General features: G+C 45.5%; 1 protein-coding gene across 13 annotated transcripts in view; it reads right to left on the reverse strand.

The window, feature by feature from the left end:
- Positions 1–19227, reverse strand: part of CLIP1 (CAP-Gly domain containing linker protein 1) — a 58171-nt gene extending 38944 nt beyond the window's left edge. For 11 of the 13 annotated variants that reach the window (XM_027878630.1, XM_027878637.1, XM_027878632.1 and 8 more), the window contains exons 1-3: positions 19101–19227; positions 9424–9605; positions 8422–8984 (exon numbers count right to left, since the gene is read on the reverse strand). In XM_027878630.1, the coding sequence (XP_027734431.1) occupies positions 8422–8984; positions 9424–9517 (657 nt within the window). In that variant the 5' untranslated portion in view covers positions 9518–9605; positions 19101–19227. Of the gene's footprint in view, positions 1–8421; positions 8985–9423; positions 9606–18570; positions 18727–19100 lie in introns of those variants that run through there. The other 2 variants (XM_027878628.1, XM_027878627.1) reach the window with 2 other exon arrangements.
- Positions 19228–19440: the final 213 nt, after the last annotated feature.

The following is a 19440-nucleotide window of genomic DNA, read 5'->3' on the forward strand; positions in this document are numbered from 1 at the left end:
GTCACTGTGGGGTGAGGAATCTGCTTGGAATTCACCGGTGTTACATCAAACACATTAAAAAAAAAGAGTGATTAAATTCCATTTTACCCCGTTCTAACTAAGCCAACGTTAATTTGCTGCAAGGTAAAGTGAAGTAGCAAAGTGGGTTTGTAAACCTGAAGTGGTTAAAAATTGCCTGATGAAAGGACCACGTCAAAGCTTGGGCAAACCTTTGCAGAGCCACATTTCCAAAGATAAGGAGAAGCAGGAAACAAACAAACAATCCAGTGTAATCCAGGGAAAAAGAGGGAGATGGTCTAAAAACTGAACACTGGCAGGGTAACAATATCATTTACACCCTGAGAGAGGGAAAAGGTGAATAACAATTGTTCTGTCTCCCCTTTTGCCTGAGGTGACTCTTGCAAAGCATCACTTGGATATTTCTGCCTTTCCAGGAGCATCCAGAACCCACAACGTGCCTGGAAAAGCAAAGCCCACCCAGCCCCAGCACGTGCTGCCTGGATCACCCAGCAGGTTGTGAGCAGAATCATCTCTCTCCTGGTTCTCAGAACTGAGCAGAACCTTTCCCAGCTGGCAAAAGAAACTGCAGTGAATTGATTTGTTCCCCCATTCCAGGCCAGGGGGAGGCCCAGGATCATCTGCCGAGGCTCTCCTGGAACAGATCCCTCATTGCACCAGTTCCACCTGTAAATTAACCCTGGAACTGTGCTGGGCTCTGTGTGGGACTGATTCCAGAGCTGATACCCATCAGGAAACACTTCCACTGACAGGATATTTTCATAGTTAATCTCTCCATTGTTGCAAACACATTTAAATTTCAAATAAAACAAATCTGCCTGTGGCCTTCAGCCCCTGGCTTTGAGCTGGGAGATGACAGAGCTCCTCAGCAGGTCCTCACATGTTCCAGGCAGGGCACCTCCATTATTCCCTTTGTAAATTAACAGCTTAAGTTCCTCAAATCTTTTATTGCAAGATCCTTTCTCTTGCCTGAGTCATTTTGCAGCTCTGCTCTAAATCCTGGCCAACGTTTCAAAGCGTTTTTTTTTTTCAAATAACTAAGGATGTAACGACACAGAGTTTTAAATATATCAATAAAGGTCAAATTAATTTGGAAGTTACTGTTAGATAGTGTTCAAAAGCTAAAAAATAACATTAATCCCACCATAAAGTGGAGTTCTCTCCATTAAATCTATAATTTCAAAGAAGGAAGCAAAATGTGTTTGAGAAACCTGCCATGTTTTAGTTTGTCAACACCTGGTTCCTCTGCCAGTTTTTGCCTGTCTTTTTTTCTTGGAGATTAGACAGCTATCAGACAGATATTCGCCTCAGATCATCCTGTTTCCTTTAAAAATCTCTATATAACATCTGACACTGCATCAAGGCACGACTGAGCAGTGCTAGAGCATCTCCTGAACTTCCAACTGGCCTCCCTAACTCAGCTTTTTCAGCCCAGCAGTTCTGTGAACAGCAGGATTAAGGGTGTCAGTTGTCCTGTGGCATCAGAGATCATGTCTGAGTGACCTCAGCCCCTAAAAATGCTGTTTCTGTTGACGGGAGCAGTGCTGGGACCAGCCTGGATCATGTGGATTCTCTGATGTGCAAAATTCTGTGAAGGCAAATTGCAGCTTTTCCACAGCTGGTGGTTTCCAGCCTCCACCTTCTCTTGGGTTGTTTCCATGGAACTTGGGAGAACTTTTTAAAACCTCTCTATTTCTGCCCAATTTGGTTGCAGGCAATAAAAAGTTCCAAAGTGAGGCAAAAATAAGACACTCACACAGCCCTTGTGCTACCACAACCTTCCAATCCCACAAGGAAACAGGGCAGCAACTACAGCTGATGTGCAACTGAGATTCAAGTTATTTAATCAATCAAAGAAAGAAAAAAAAACCACCAAAACTTCACAGGAATTCCATAGTACAAAAGCTACAAGTGAATTCAGCACCACAAAAAAAAAAAAAAAAAAAAAAAAAAAAAAAAAAAAAAAAAAAAAAAAAAAAAAAAAAAAAAAAAAAAAAAAAAAAAAAAAAAAAAAAAAAAAAAAAAAAAAAAAAAAAAAAAAAAAAAAAAAAAAAAAAAAAAAAAAAAAAAAAAAAAAAAAAAAAAAAAAGGCTCAAATTAAGTAAATAAACTGTTCCTTCGCCCATCCTGTGCTGAAGTGACCTAGGACAACATGTTCCTGGATCTCATTCCCCTCGGGAAGGCTGGGAAAAGGGAAGCCAAGGAGTCCACAAACACACAAATGAATTAACTATTCCCAGAGCACGTGGAAACATCAGGGATTGTTGTCGTGACATCCCAGGAACTGCCGTGGAGCTGGAAGTTAAAACGAGGAGCTGCCACAACAGAATGACTCAGGTGAACACAACCCACGCTTGGCAAGAGAAATGTAACATCTTCTTTCTCTGTGGGCACAGAGGTACCAATGTCTCCTGGAAAATGCTGACAAGTAACATTAAAGAGAGCTGAGGTTTGCCCAGAGTAAAATCACCCCTTGAGGAGCTGCAGACAGAGCCTCTGGACACCCTTCATCCCTCAGACATATTCCCATTTTTCAGGCTGTGGCAGCCACTTGGCAAACTAATCCACGTTGTGCTTCTCAGCACCCAAATGCTGTGCCTAAGCAGACACACAGAAATATCAGAATTATTTCATCTTGACTTGACATGACAAAGACACCAAAACACCTGGCACAGCCACCCCAGCTCCAGGAGAAAGCAAACCGTGACTGAGCAGCTCAGTCACTAGTTCAAAACAACCACACATTCTCAAATTCCACATTTTTCCTCCTTTTCCATCCTCACGTGCTTTGTGCAGGGTATTTTTTGCCCTGCTCTAACTGCAACACCACCAGTGAATATTTGTGGGTTTTCACAGAAAAAGAAGATTTTAAAAGCTCCACGTGGCCAACACAGGATTACTGCTACATGGAGAAACTCCTCCCTTCATGTGAAGTTTGTTTTTCCCTTCCCTGCCTTTAAGAGCCCTGGAATGTAATCAGTTGGCAGCCTTACGTCATGTTTACTCCCAGATAGGTTACAGGGGTGGAAACAAATCTGCCAGTAATCTGCTGTCAACCCCTGCCTGTGCCATCCCCACAGAGCTCGGGAAGGAATAACAGAGCAAGGAAGAACACAGGGAAGGAGGAGAAATTCCACGTCACTTTGGAACTTTGCAGAAAGGCCAGAGCAGCAAGGCCTGTAAATGGAGTTTGCACCGGTCGGTGACCATATGGAGCGAGGCCCAGGCCCAGCTTTACAGCTCAGCTCCAGGAGCAGCAGATTTGGCAGCCTGGGATGAAGCTGTAACTGGTTAAATGAATGAAAGCACTTTAATCCCTTGAGAAGGCTCAGGCCCTTTAGGTTGATAAGATTTTTATTTATTTATTTATTTAAAATGCAGCATCTGGCCCCTTCAGGAAAAAGCTCTCAAAGCTGCTTCAAGTTTTGGTGCAGGGCAGTTTTTCCCCTTTGATTCCACAGTTTCATTGGCAAGTTCAGAGGGGTTTGTTTGTTTGTTTGTTTTGGAAATCACCTTTGCATTGGGCTCTTAAGGCATCCCAACACCAGGACAAACAGGTTCTCTGGCTGCAGCTCAGCCAGGAAAGCCAAACTGGCTGAGCCTGACAGTCATTTGTTCTCTGAATTGCTTGCCTGTTGTTCTTTCCCCAGCTGCTTTAGCACCAGCAGGCACTGCCACTGGCAGTTCTTATTCACACAAGTTCAAGTGCTGCCACTGCAGCCTGATTTTCAGCAGCAAAAAAAAATCCCCCTGGCCCTGTGTCATTAACCCAGGGCAAGGAGGGAAGTGCAGGTTTCCACATCAACGTTTCCTGTGTTACAGAATCCCCTCAGCCTGCCCAGAGTTAATGTTCTAACAGCTCAATCCCATCCAGATTCCACAACATACATCATATGTTAGGAATGGAAATTATGCCTAATACAGAGCTCTTGGAATGACTCTTTGCATTAATAACTCTCCTCTAGTTTGACCATATTTTTATCCAGTAAAAGCCATACCTCACTGCACCAAATGAAAAGCTTAATAATGAGTTCCACATCACAAAACACAGTTCTTGGAAATGTCCACTGGATCTACCATCATTTCCACGCATTAACAGGAAGCATTATTAGTTTCTTGTTGGTGAAAGGGAAATTAAGCACATGCTGCTGAATATGGCTCAGATAAACTGGGATTTGAGGGAGACAGATTTATCCTGGGAGACTCCCAAGACAGCAGAGCACAATGTGCTGCTTCAACTTAATCATCTTTGACAGTAAACTACAGAAATCACAGGATCTCCCCCTTCCCACTGGAACACCCATTTGGGGCTGTAACACTTCAGCTTGTGTATTTCCTTTAGTTTGATTTGGTTTTGATTTGCTTTGACTCCTCTGGAATCTCAGGAAAGAGAAATCCTAAGACAACAGGACAATGGGAATTCCTCCTCGATTGTTACACTTCCCTCGGGGGCATTGATGTCTCCCAGGAGTTATTTTTCTGATGTTTACAGTTCAGTTTAACAGCCAATTTACTGAACATGTCATCTTCAAATTGAGGGGAAAACCCAGGGAAAGCTGTAGCTCGTGGTTGCTGCATATCTACAAGTGTTTTCCCACAGGCATCCACAGACAGCTCAGCTGACACATCCCACACCTTGGAGCACCCTCTGTTTTCATGGCAATGAAAGTTTTCTGCTTTAATAAACAAGGTCTTTTGGGAAAAGAGGTTTTCTGCTCCCTGAAAAAGCAAGGTTGCTTGTTTTCCATCTTTTTTATCTCCACATCTACTACACTGCTCAGCACAGCCTCACCTGTGACTCCCTAAGCCTGCTTTTGGGAATGTCCAGGTGATCGCCTCCAAGCTTTATTTGGGTTTTGCAGTGGAATTTCCTTTCTCAGCTATTTCTTTTCCTTTTTTTCCTCCCCCTTCCCTCCCCCCATCTGGAAATTTTATTTCCTTTTCTTCTCTGGGATTTCTTTCCCTCTGAATGAGGGAAAGAACAATCTGTATGTAACCACTATTCTTCCTAAGTTGCCTGAATTAAGGAAAGCTCATTTAGGGCACCTGTCTTCATATCCAAATAAATCAGGGATAAGAGCACTGGAAGGTTCCTTTTTTTAAAGGAGTTCATTATTGAAATCTTTGTGTTTTTTAAAGACATCAGTTGAGGGGGCTCCAAGATGGGAGCAAAGTAGCATCAGGTAATTCTAAGTGCACTAAACAGTGGTGAAACAATTTGAGATCAAAGAAATAACAAAATTAGCCCAAGACATCTTTTCTACCCACAGAAAACAATTCAGCACATGCACCAGAGCTTTAACCCTCAGCATTTCATCAAAATACCTCACCCCAACAGCAGTGAGGCAGCCTTTGCTGGGACAACACAGGAGTAAATGTGAGGAGCTGACAGATTCTTTTCATGGGGAGCAACAGGAAAACGTCCCCGCAAAGCTCAGCTGTTGGGAAACATCAGCTGGCCAAGCCTGAAATGCTCTGAACCCAACATTTCAGGTTCAAACCTCTGCCACATTTACACCTGTGCAAAGCCAAAAGGAAGGCAGGTTGAGATGGGAATCAGTAAATGTTGGCAGAACGGCCTCTGGTTTCTTGGTAACCCAGAGTGGGCAGAGCAAACCAGCTGTGATTTTACCTTTCCCACTGAGTGATCAGCCAAACCCAGCCAGTTACTGACAACTAAAAGAAACTTAAAACAACTGAACCGCTCCATTCAAGGTAACTCCTCCTAAGTGTATTTTAGAATCCAAGTTAGAGGGGAAAAACTAACAGTCTGAAATACTTTGGTGTAACAGTCAGCACTCCCCACCCTGAGATCACACACCGAGATCAATAACCCTGAGCCACATCTGAAGTCCATTCTGGAATGTAATCTTGGCTTATGAGCTACGTCTTCCCATCTACAAATGTGCCCTGAAGGCCATCATTTTCCATTTAGCTGTTTAAATAAGACTCCCAAGTGAGCTCTTGCCTCTCCTGAATCCAAGTGTTCTGCTGAACTGCAGGGCTGCACAGCTGGAGGGTCACCATTTCCAAGGTGGAATTCCCAAGGTGGAATATTTGTTTTCCCCCCACGTCCATAACCGTCATTACTAAGAACCTTCACAAAATATCCACCAGCAGCTGCTCCAAGCTGCAAGAATTGAGGAATTTTGCAGGATTTAGTCACTCCAGCCCTGCAATGGTACAGCCAGAATGGAACATGGCTGGTGGCTGTGACACTGCACTGTCACTTAGAGGGGAGGACACAACTCCATCCAGCCTCTCCTCCTCCTGTGGAACATCTCACTGCACAGTGACTGCTGTCAGCACAACTACACCCAAATTACATGCAGCAATCCAGCATTCCAGCTGCATTTGTAGCTCTGTTGGAGCAGGAATGGCCAAGCAAGTTACAGCCAGTGACAGGCAGGGCCTTCCCACCACCCAGTGCTCCAGGACAGTTTCCAGAGTGACACCTCAGCTCTCCAGTCCTCAGCACTGCACAAGAGTTCAGTGGCAGGGAATGAAATTATCAACAGGTGAATGGATTACTCAGCCAAGTTTAGCGTTATTTGCACTAACCTGCTGATGTAATATATTTACATCTGGATTACTGCTAGATGGTGAGAGCAGAGTCTGGGATCTACTACAAATAATTAGCACAAGGTCCCAAAGTGTTAAAAAGCAGCAGACAAGGATCCTGTCCCTTTAACATTCCTGTTCCTGAGTGTTTTACTCTGGCACAGCAATTACAGATGTGCATCACCAACATGCTGTTGCCTCCAAACCTCAAGCTACCATTTGATGACTCAAGAGGAATATTTAAGGCAACCAGAGGTAGCAGAGAGGATGAAATACTAAGTTTAACCTGTCCTACTTAACAAACAGAATTTGGGACCTTATTATTATCAAACTGTGGCACTTAGAATGTGCTTTTTCTGGAATCTGCACTAATTAGATAGAGGAAAGTTGGAGCAATGCCTTCACAGGCACCAGGGAATTGTCCCACCCAAGGAGGACACCCCAGAGGAGCCAAGGAAAATAGAAACTTGAGAAAGATTCACAAAGGTCCTCGAGGAAAAGGCCAACAAGTGGTTAAACCCTGATGCTGTCTGGAGGACACCAGGGCTGGAGTCTCTGCCAGAAATAGCCAGGGATAAAGGGTAAATCTTTGTTTCCATTGGCATCCAAGAAAACACATCTCAGCCCCAATCCAGCTGTCAGCCAACCCCTGCCCTCACTTCACCTTTGTCTCCTTCTTTAACTTGGCCCTGTGTTTTAAACTCTCTTTAAGAAAGAGGAGTCAAATTCTTCCTTTAAAAATACCATACAATTTAAATATCAATCCACCTTTACTGCTGAGTCACTGTCTGGTGGGGCAATGCAGGACAAACAATAAAATCCACGAGAGATTTTTCTACACAACGTCCTTCCCAATAACCCCAAAATATTTGCTGTGCCAGGACAGCTGGACCTGCCCTTGCTTTTACCTACTGGAGATTTTAAAATGACACTGTAAATAACAAAGAGACTGTGTCAGAATAACAGGGAGACAACTCTTCAGCTTAGTGACACGTGGCAGTGAATCAAACAACTCAGATGTGTGCCAGTGATCAGAGATCTGCTGAGCACACGAGGGCCATTCCAGGTACATCTGAAGCTACACACACAGTCTGTAAATTAAGAATACAACACAAACCAACACACCACCAGCTTTCCACTGCCTCTTCCAGCAAAGCCCACAGTTCCCAGGCAGGGTTTCCCACTTTTCTTGGTGTATATCAGATCAATCATCACAAATGCTCCACACGCCCTATTGCATTGATCCAAATTCCAGGCTTCCACCATCACTCTGGGCTAAGCATTTAAATAAAAATGGTCACCAAAGCCCAGCTCCCTCTTTAAAAAGGTGAAATGAGACATCAGCAGAAGCATTCAGGGTTCTGAATTCGGGAAGGGCAGCCAAGTAACGTGGCACATCACCAGGAGACACGGAATTCCTGGGTGAGCAGTGGCATTATGTGACTGAGCAGTGGCATTATGTGACTGCTCCTGTTGCTGCCCATCACCACTGAGGAACAATCAATTATTGACCCGTTTGCTTTCGAAAGACACTGCCCTGGACAGGGCAAAAGAGCTGCATGGAAGCCTCACATGCCTGGTTTATTATTTAGCACGTTGTTCTCTGAGATATGGAAAGATAAGCTACAAATATGTTGTTAAATACTCCGAACCACAACAGATTGAAAACTGCCAAATTAATCATTTTCTCTTGGCATTGCCAAGACCTTCCTACAGCAGGTAAAGAACAGAAAAGCAAAGCACAAATTGACATCACCTTCACCAGGAAACAGCAGGGAAGTTCTACTGAACCAATGGCAAGCAGCCCCAGAGGCTGCACAGGGATCTGCAGGGGGATCTTACCAGAACTCGATCTCCAATTTTGAGCTCCCTCTCCCCTTTCTTGAGCGATCCAGCCTCGGACAGGTTGGATATGGACTCGCTGGCAGTCTTGGAGAGGTTGCTCATGGCAGCAGGAGGTGGGTGTTCCTTAGCAGCAAGAGGGGAGGTTTTCTGGGGAATCCCTGACGGTGGAAGCGCAGCAGAGGCGGCGCTGGCGGCCGATGTGGATGTGGGGGAGGTGGCTCTGGAAGGGTGGGAGGTCTGGGTACCGTTGGCTTCATCTTCTGCCAAAACCTTCCTGGTCAGCTTGGATGGTCTGGTAAATATTCCCCTCAAGGGTTCACACTGGAAATAGCGAACTCCGGCCACGGAGCCGTCGTTCTTGCCGATGGGCTCGTCCAGGACGATCCCTGCCCATTGCCCCGGGGCGAACTGGGTTTCTCCAAGGAACTGGATGAAGCCGGGTTTGTTCCCATTGACCCAAACGCGCTCCCCGACCCTGAAATCGTCCACAAATTCCTCGTGGGCATCTGCAGGGGCCGTGCCCGGGGGCTTCTCACTGGGAACTGCCTTCTCTGCCACAGCTGCAACAGGAGAAACAGCGGGAATCAACACCCGAATATCCCGGAGAGCATCAGTACTCGGTGTCAACACGTTTGGAAAAGCACAAGGAGCAAAAAGCCAAATTTTCTGTAAACTCTGGAATGCCATGATTCAAATTCTAAGGACAGAGACACTGGATGCATTTAATGCAGGTTTGGGTAAAAATCTCATGGAAATCCCAAGTCTTACCTCAAAAACTACCCAAGCGTTTTTGCCATGACAAGGTTTCCTCAAGGACAACTCGATCCCAGCCAATTAGAAAATTCAGATTTTTTTGCAAGTTGTACATTTAACTTTTTAGACCCTCAATACAAGTAAAAACCCCTTGGTGTAATGAGTAAAACCAGTGTATTCCCACAGCATTCAAGGTACTTTTTGTTAAAGATGAGGGGAAAATTCAGATATTTGACTGTTCCTTACCAGCTGCAACAGGTGTAGGTGTTTTCAGCAAGGTGCCCCCGTGCTTGATGGTCTTTGAAGGAGCCTTAAGTCCACTTGGTTTTAACATACTCATCTTTTTATCAATCCCAGTCTGCAGCAACTATCTTTTCCCAAACATGGATAAAATATATTCTTCAAGCTTTTTCACCTCTGGAATAAACCTGTATGCAAAAAAGCAGACATGAAATAAAAATCAGTATTTTAACTCCTGCAGAAGGAATTTCCACATACACAAAGGCATTCTAAAAGCTGCTTTACAGTTACAACCAGAAGTGCTTTTAATGCATTTTTTGAAGGCCATTTCCTATTAAAACACACCAAGTCTGAACTGAAAGCATCAAAATAACTCACTTTTGCTGAGTGGTGCTGTTTGCATCTTGAGATTCAAACTAAAAGTAGTTTAAATCTCAAGAAGAGATTTAAACTACTTTTACTTTGAATCTCAAGATGAAATTTAAACTAAAACTGCTTTTCCTTTTTAAGAACAAAAAACAAAGCCCTTAACAGCATAACAAACATTACACACAGATTTAATCACTCCACACAGCGACTTTTTAAGCCCCATTTTTTCAAGTGTTGCAAAATCCCAGCAAAACCAACTCGAGAGTGGAGAACTGCAAGGGAAATCAAGGGAACCAGGAACTGCAGGATAAAAAGGGTTTTTATGTGAGATGGGAACTGCAAAGCTCAAACTGATCAAGAGCTGGATGATGACAAGTGGAAAGCAAACACCAGCTCAGCTGTGTGAGCTCAGATCACAAGATCTTCTGGCTCCCAGTGCCCAGCCCTGGGAGGAGGGAACTCTTCCCAACATTGCTGGGACAGAGCCCTGCTCCAACCTGGAAGGCAACTCAAAGCTTTTCAGGGAGCTGTGTGTTGCCACAGAAGCATCTCCCCTCTGATCCCAGGAGCTTCAGAGAGGCTTTTTCACCGAGAGCCAAAAATCTGTATATTTTTTTTTCCCTTTGCTGTGAATTCAAAGCTCGACTTCAAGGCAATGATTCTGCCCCACCTTCAAAAGAATGGAAGGGAAGGGTCAGGCCTGCTTTGCTTTGGGAACCTCAGCACCAGAGAGGAACATTCCCTGGGCTATTTCAACACCTGACACGCCACGTTCGAGGCGTTTTCTTAGCCTGCAATAATGTGATATTTTAACCTGGCAGGTACAGTGTTTGTGTGTCTGCAATTCCACTTCTGCTCCATGGAAATGATGGTCTGAGAGCATCACATTTCCTCACGTTTTGTTTGAGGAATCTTCTAAAATCGTACTTTGCTCTCGCATGGCAAGCACTCGAAAAGCCTCCTTTTATCTCCTAAATGTGCTCTCAGCCTGTCCTTCCTCAGGCTGCAGGCCCTGATCCCTCCACAGCCAGGATTTCCTCACATTCCCCAGCCCATCCAAATCCACGGAATGGAAAAACTGTCCACGATAAAGAAGGATTTGACACAAATAACAGACGTACAAGAAGCATCAAGGTCGGGTCTTTTTTAGTTCATGGTCTTTTCTGTCAGTGCCAAACACCAAGTTGATGGAAATTCAGGCTCCCTTAGGGAAGATTTCTCCCAAAGCCAGGAAGCTGGGACTGTCCTGGAGCATTCCACCATTCTTTTCCATACTCAAACTCTTTTTTTGCCCAAAAAAGAGCATTCCAGCACCACACAGGTAATAACCATCCACACTCTGCAAGGACAGGTAAAGCAAAAGAAATCACACACTAAATTACCACCCAAAATGACATTTTTCTAGTTTCAGGCAATTATTTCTTAATATTTATTAACAAATAATAAATTAATAACTCTGCTCAGCAGAAAGTTGGAAGGTTCTACCACTGCCCTTCTTGGCTCAGGGAACTCACTGGTGTTTTAATTTTGCTGTCCCCACTCATGGGTTCTGTATTTGCTGTGTCATTTGCTCTTCTCAACACACAGGCCTTCAACTAGGCCAGAGGTAACACAATCCCTGTGCCCTGCTTTCAGGGTTCCTGGAATTGTAGCCTAATTCCAACAGAATAAAAGCTACAATTCTAGGCAATGTGTTTTGGTAAATGGCTCCCTTATTTCCAGAGCTAAAATGCAATTTGGGTCTCAGAGAAGGGCCCTCCCAGCAGCATTGCCTCACGAACTCATAAAACACTGAAAACACAGACATTTGCAGAGGCATTTTAAGAATTACACACCCCAGCATTTCCTAACAGGCCCCAGTGTCAATGATCTCATTTTAGTTCAAACAGAGCAGCTCCCCACTTGTCCCCACTCCTTCCCTTTCCCTCCTTGAATCCGTCTCAGCTCTCCTGAAAAAGGATCTTTGTAACCAGCAGGTAAAAATATGAACTGTGAGTGGCTCGAAACATCATCTCAGGAACCCAAGGAAAGGTGCAGGAAGATGGGCTGAAATATTCCACTGAGGCTCTACCAATTAGTAACAGCATAAAAGGATGTTAAACACATCTTTACACTCGTGCCATCATTGGAAAGACAGGATTTCACACAGCATGAAAATGTCACATTCTCAATTGATTGAGATTTTTTTGTGTGTGTGTTGACTATTAAAAATTATCCAGTGCAAGCAAGAACCCTTGCACTGGCCCTTTTAGCTGATTAATAATATTCTTTTTTACCTTTTACAGACCTCTGAGTGCACAGATCAGAGCAATCCATAAGCAACAGGTTGAGAACCACTGGTGTAAGTAAATAAATCCTACTAATGTGATAACAGATATGAATTCTGGTGGCAAGTTGATATTAAAAATAAATAAACAAAATGTAACCACACAAGCTTGAGTTATAAAAGCAGAGTATTTCCCAACTGCTAAAAGAAGGAATTCCTATAATAAAAAGTAAGCAGCTGTCCAACGTTTCTTTCAGGACTATTTTCAACAAGAGCACTCCAAAAGCAACTAAAATATAATTAAATATGAAAACAGGGAGAAAAGTTAAAGTCTAACCTACTTAACACTCCAGTCATGACAAGAAATTAAGAGCAGCAGTGGAATCACAGTAGTTTAGGCTGGAGAAGATGTCTAAAATCTTTAAGTCCAGCTGTTCTTGATGAGCTCGTGGCCACAACTCTGTCCCTGCTCAGCTCAGGCAGTGCCAGAATTAAAGTAAACCGGTAAAATATTTGAAACAGAGATGACAATTTAAGGAAGGGACATTTGCCAACATCCCTCCTCACCATTCTCTCCCAGGGAACAGATGAGGGGTTTCCATGGAGAGCAGCAAGTTGTTCATCCCTTTGGTGCAGGAACAAGGAGGACATTCCAGAAGAGAAGCAGCCCAGTGTTTGGATGGAGCCAGGACAGGGTTTAATTCCCATTTCTGAGGGCACAAACACCAGCCTGACCCTGGGCAGGAACTGGAACACCACTCATGGTTTGTTTGGATAAGAAACTAAACCACAAACCAACTATTTTAACCCATCATCACCCACCATGGGTCGTGCACAACTTCTCCAGAACAATTCACATTAAAAGATTAATATTAAACTTTGTTAACACCATTAACAGGCTAAATATGGATGGAAAACTCCTGGCAATGCCAATGCATTTCTAAGCATCAGTTGTGCTGAGATTAAAGGTGCTTTGCAAAAGATACATAAAGTTTCAGATTAAAAGATAAAGAGTAAATATTCTAAAAGGGGTTTGTAGAACAAAACACTGCCGAACAATCTCCCAGGGATCCAGAACCATCAGCAACCCCCGTGGTATCAACAGCAGGTTTCCAAAAATCCAAATTCTGACCATCCCATCAAGACAAGGTGACGTGGCCAAACCAGAAAATCCCTTCTGTGGGAAAGCTAAATGGGAAATGTATTCCAAAGGGTACAGGAACTTCACCTTCCTGGGAGACAAACTCACCACAAGGAACACCACGTTGGAAACATCTGAGCAGCATTTCTCAAGTATCTGTTTGGTGCTCTTGTTCCTGCCACTGTTGCCAACTGTTTATGCCACCTTGCTGAGCTCAGGAATTATTCCTCCAGTGTTTTGAGTTGAGAGAAAGCAACTTGGAATTTTGAACCTGGAAAGTTTTCTCCTCTGGTCCATGAGTTACTCCTGGAGCTCCGACCCTTCACAAACACAACTCCTAAAATTACTGCACTCTTAAAACCAAAGCTCATAAAACACCTCCTGCCTGACTGAGATCCAATCCCTACCACAGCTCCCGAAATTGTATTTGCAGTGTCCTGGGCTGTTCTTACACTGCTGCAAAAAGGGAGTCTACACATTTACAAACCCACTTCATGCCTTTAGTTGGATTTATTCATGCACAGTTTAAAAATACAACCCCAATTCTGCACTGAACCAAATCAAAGCCTTCTCACTGCACTGCTGGGTGTTTGCTGCCTCTTTAGGAATATTCCTGTGTGTGCCAGAAGGTGCCAGATCCCAGAGCCCAGTGAAACATCCCCCCCAAAATCCACTGGGAACGTCTCAGCTGCACAGTCACTGCTGCACAATTCCAAATTGCTGAACCACAAGGCTGGATTTGGGAGCCTCCCCTGCTCGAACTTTCCAGAGCTCCTCTGGAATGATGAGCACACCTGCCATTCCAGGCCAGGAAACCAGAACATCAAATGAATTGAGAATTTAGGATTTCACCAGAGTAAGGGATGACATTTGATTACTCATTCAACACAGCAATTACAGAAAGGGAGCATTTTAAAACACGACTTCGGTTTTATTTTGTTTTCCAGAAACCACTGATTTTTATGTCAATTAATCAAGTAATGTGATGACCTGAATATAGTTTTCAGATTCATCATTACTATGAGAAAAGACATTATTTAATTCGATGTTTATCGTGCCAAGTGCCATCAAATCACATTTATTTGGGTTACTGGATGCTCTGCTTACTGCCAGCATCCAAATACGTGGGCTGCTATGTGCCCATCAAACCAGGGGTTTGTACTCACTTTTAATGGTAGAAAAAAAAATCTGCATTTAAAACTCAGTTGATCAGGAAGGAAAACAAGAATAAAAGTAACCCAGACCTCTCAGATCTGTTGTTTGCAGATACTGGTACAGGAAATAAAAATTTAGTAAGAAAATAAGCAAGAGTGCCTCCTAATTTACACAGGATCCTTAAGGCACTCTTCAGCCCATTCCTGCCCAGTCCCAAATAACCATCACAGGAACTGCAGAGAGGTTAGACCCTTCCCAAAGGCACACACTCATCCCACATGAACCTCAAAGCCTCAGTTTTTATATTGTGTTTTTAACAGAAATATGAATTTCACAGGGCACAGATCCTTAAAGAAGTGCATCTCTGGTTAGTTTTTAGGTTTGGAGATAATACAGAATTTAAATATAATACAGTTAGGAAAACAACCATTATTGAGACTCAAACCCACTGGAAAATGAGAGGGTTTCAGGGACATTGCTCCCTTGGTAAATAAGACACGTGGCTCTTTTCCTACCTTGGAAAGTGCAGGATATTTGCTGCAAATTGTCCAAACAGGATCCTCCCAGCACATGCCTGGGAAAGGGGGAAGGAGGGGCAAATTCCTGTGAGGAAGAAACTGCCCTAAGAAGAAGATGAATCAGCTCAGAGATAGTAAGAGGCTTAGGAGCTGAAAGCATCAGTCAGATATTACAGCAGTGCTGTGAGGAAGGTAATTCAGCCAACCTTCTGCTCTGCCTGTGGATCTGAATTCTGCAGCAAAGGACATTTTAAGTCACCTCATCTTATCATTCCAGAACCTGCTCTGGTCATTCACATTCCTGAATGCCACCAGATCCTCAGTAAAAAAATTAACCATTGGAACACAAAGAATGTTGAATACAAAGAAAAAAAAAAAAAAACCACAACCTATTTTGGGCTGGCAATTTGCAGGTAATTTTTTCTCTCAATCTATTGCTATTTCAAACACAGTCTGTGCAGTTGCTATAAAATTATTCCTCCCATCGTTAATTAATCAGGAAGAGCTGATGGCTGTTCAGATGATGCAAACTCTAACACTTCAAGTTGCCACTGCACACATGGATTATAACAACATCGCTGCTCTGGTCTATTAAAAGCTCAGAAAGCACATGATCCTCCTCAGCACATCATTCCCCACAGAATGAATCAAGGACTGAGGAGTAGAGGAAGTTTGCAACCGAGAAAGTAAATAATTTTTGATAAGCCCCTTGCCATCACTTACTATCTTTCCTATATTTTTCCAAGGGAATTCTTCCCTTTCCCAAAGCCCCTCCATTTTGATAACAAGATGATTTGTTTGACTGTTCACACTGATCTCTGATGGTGACAAAACACTCCAACCATCTCAGGAAGTGCATTCATAAAATAATCACTTTAAAAACCTCAGTCACAATAAAATGATGATTTTGGAATAGTGGAGCATCAGGTTTAAGTTCTTTGGGATCTGAAGTCCAAATGAAACCCTGAGAAGGAAAAGACCATCTCCTGTCAGCCTCAAACCATTCAAAGACACAAAGGTTTTTCCTCAATACAACAATTACAACTGAAGCAGCTGAAACAAAGATGCTGCTTTTTATAGGCAGGATTTCATTTTGATAGACTTGGGTGAAACTGTAACTGTTTCACACTGGGGGAAAGCAGCAAGTCAGCAGTCCCTTTTTAGCTCCCCATGTTCTGAGCCTTTTAAATTAGCACCATGACTGCTGTGGGGCTGGCACAGAACAAAGTACAAGCCCAAATTCAGAGCTTAGATAAATATTGCTGTGATTGAGTGGATGCTGCTTCCAGGGAGAGCAGCAGAATGAGAATGTCTAATAAGCTGATTCTATAAAATACTGAGCTCCTCTCTTTGCCTGGCAATTTCCTCTCATAATAAGTTAAAAATGTAGACAGTGAGATTATAAAGATCAGGGGAATGAACAGCTTTTAATGGTGTTCCTTCTGGAATCACTAGAGTCTTATGAATTAAAAGAATGTATTCTATTCACCCAAGAGTCTTCTGTCTGATTTGTACAAACAATTGATGAGACATTCCAGGTGGAAAAACTCTGGTGGGGTGGTAAAGTAGAAACTTGTACAGCCTATTCTGAGATCCATCTTCCAAATCCTTTGCAGCCTTTCGGAGGCCTGGAAGCAGATCCCAAATTTGGGGGGTGTTTTGAAGGGTCAGGCACACGAGAGCCAACACCACTGCAAAAATAAAGCTGTGTGGAAGACACACACCTGGACAAGCACTGACACGGCAGGAGAGGTGTCTGAATCATCAGGGAGCTGCTGGCAGAGCTCTGCTGGGCCAGGATTGAAATGGTTGCTCCTGCAGAAACTAGAGCTGAGATTACAGCTAATGCAGTCTATAATTGCCTTTCATTAAATAACAAAGCACCAGCCAGCTGAGGCATTTCCAAACATGCTGCTCCAATAAGGATTCCGGCGAGTTACTTTTCCTACGTGCCAGCAGAGCCAGCAGTCCCCAGGGAACGCCAGAGGATTCAACAAGAGCTGCATTCATCCATGGCCCTCATGTTCAAACAGTGGAAGACTCACATTCAACATACAGAGCTCACATTTGACCCCAGTGTTTTAGAAAAGCAGTTCTGAAAAAATCATATTGGCAGCTCCGCTCCTTTTTAAGGAGGATCTGTTTTGGAACGGCCTCAGTCCCTCCCGAGGAAAATTTTCACAGGGCTAAAAGGATAAAGGGAGAAACACTGAAGGAGTTACACAACCTGCCCAGACTGAGCAAATAAAGGCAAGTATTTACCCTGGATATTCACACACTCAGAAGATGGTGAAGAGCTACAAATGTGACTGAGGGAATCTCCAGGAGCTCTAGGAAGTCACAGCAATCAGCATAGAGAGCTCTGCTCCTTCCTACAGTATAACCACATGAGGAGAGGGGCTGTTATTCCCTACAGGATACAGCTGGGATGAGGATACAGGGCAGCTGCTTTTCTGCCCTCCCTAGAAAGCTGAGATCTTCACTTTAGGAGAAACCATAAAAATTACATAAAACTATTTCTTCTGCCAAATAAAACCTCCCTCTTGATCCCTAAAGAGACGGCCATTTGAGGTCACATTTCCAAGCTTTTCTGCTCCAGCCAACTCATCCCTGGATACACACAAAGCTTTAGTGCACTTCAGCACAGACAGAAAACATTCCAGCACGTATGGGCTGGATGAGAACCCTGAAATCTCATCATTTTACACCAAGAACTAACAATCCTCAGCATGTGAGCGAAGAGGTTTTGTACCTGAGCAGCCACACATTCCTCAGACAAGGATATGCTGCTGCTGGGTGGAGGGGAGGGATTTGCTTTGCTGTCTCCCTACATGTTGCAGCAGGTGCACACAGACACACACGTCACAAAAACCTCTCTCTGCCGCTGCTGGTTTCAGAATTACACCCATATTTCTGCTCACTCTTTGCAAAGCAGCCACCAGAAAGGCATTTCCTCTTTTGCACCTCTTTCCTTTCTTCTTCCTACTTGCCAGCGCAGGTGTCACATGTTTGAAAATCCTTCTGCTCAAAGAGCTCAAATGCAACCTGTGAACTTCCATAAAGCCCTGCCCAGGCAGCACACGGGGTAAGTGAAGGGATGGGCAGGGACAAGACTTCATTTCACAATCATATTTTCAAAGATATACAACCCCAGACTAAATTTCCCTCCCTTTGAAAGGCATTCCGGTGGTGTTGGCTTCTGTTTGTTTATATTTTTAAAAATCATTTAAACCGCGGGATCAGAACAAAGATGTCAGGGATGAAAGGGAAAACTCGCTGCTGATTTTGATGCGGCAGGAGCCACATTACCATGTGAGTAACAGCAGCAATTACCTTGTGCCCCATCGCTGTGGCACAGAAAAGGGAGCACTGCATGGCCTGAGGAAGCGGCTCGAGTGCTATAGCGGGAAGCAGGAGGGGCCTGGAGCAGCGCCTGTTCCCGGGAATCCCGCAGCTCTAAGGTTGGCTAGAACATGGCAGCGAACTCTGCTCAGCCACCTGGGGGGACGCCAGGGCAGCCCACCTGGAAATCAGGAGCTTTGGGAACAACACAAGGATGGGGAGCGGGCAGAAAACGAAACCACACACACAAAATAAAAAAAAAAAAAAAAAAAAAGCCAAGGTAAATTATAAGGCGAATCGTTCATCAGTGAGATATCAGGATGTAAAGTACAGGATGCTGGGTACTGCAGGTCAGCATTTACCGAGGAATATGAGGAATATTCCCACCTCTCCTCCCCAGAATCACGCGCTCTCACCACCAAGCAGCAGCCACAGCGCCGCAGTTTCCAAGGGCGAGCTCCGAGCAGGGCGTTCAGCCCCTCGCGTCCCCACCTGCCCCTCACAGCCCCCCGAGGGCGGCGGGGGGCGAGGCCGGCGAGGCTCCAGCCCCGGCCGAGGCCCCGTCCCGCCGGGGGCTGACGGGGGTGAGGCGGGCGAGCCCCGGCGCTGGGCTCGGAGCCGGCGGGGCGGCCCGGGCGGCACAGCACGTGTGGCGGCCGCTCAACAGCCCTCGGCCCGCCCGGCCCGGCCCCTCAGAGCCCCCCTCAGCGCCGAGCCGCGTCTCCTCAGACCCGCCCCGCGCCCGCCCGCCCGCGGCGCCCGCACGGGAAGCGCGGAGGCCCCAGGGCGGGAGGCGGCGGCGGCTCCCCCCGCCCTCACACCGCCCTCGCCCCGCCGCCCGCCCCGCGCGGCCCCGCCGGCGGCCTCCCCCGGCCCCGCACCGCCGCCTCACCCCGCCAGCGCCGGGCACCGCTCCCTCCGCCGCCTCCTTCTCCTCCTGCCCCGGCTCCTGCTCCTTGCCCGGCTCCCCCTCTGCAGCGGCGCCGCCCCGGCTCTCAGGAGGCGGAGCGGGGCGGGCACAACGTCTGCGCCCGCCGGGGCGGGGACTGCAGCAGCGGCGGCACCGGCGGCGGCACCGGCGGCGCGGCCGCGATCCCCCCGCGGCCCCCCGGGCGCCTTTGTCCGCCCCCCGCTTTGTTCGCCCCGGGGGAAGGAGCGGCTCTACCCGGCCCCGGCTCTGAGCGGGGGTCCCGGACCCCCCGCCCGGGGAGCGCTGCGGCACCGGCGGGCTG

Source organism: Empidonax traillii, unplaced genomic scaffold (assembly GCF_003031625.1).
Source record: "Empidonax traillii isolate 1590-97213 ecotype Southwest subspecies unplaced genomic scaffold, ASM303162v1 scaffold43:size1863611, whole genome shotgun sequence".
NCBI lineage: Eukaryota > Metazoa > Chordata > Aves > Passeriformes > Tyrannidae > Empidonax > Empidonax traillii.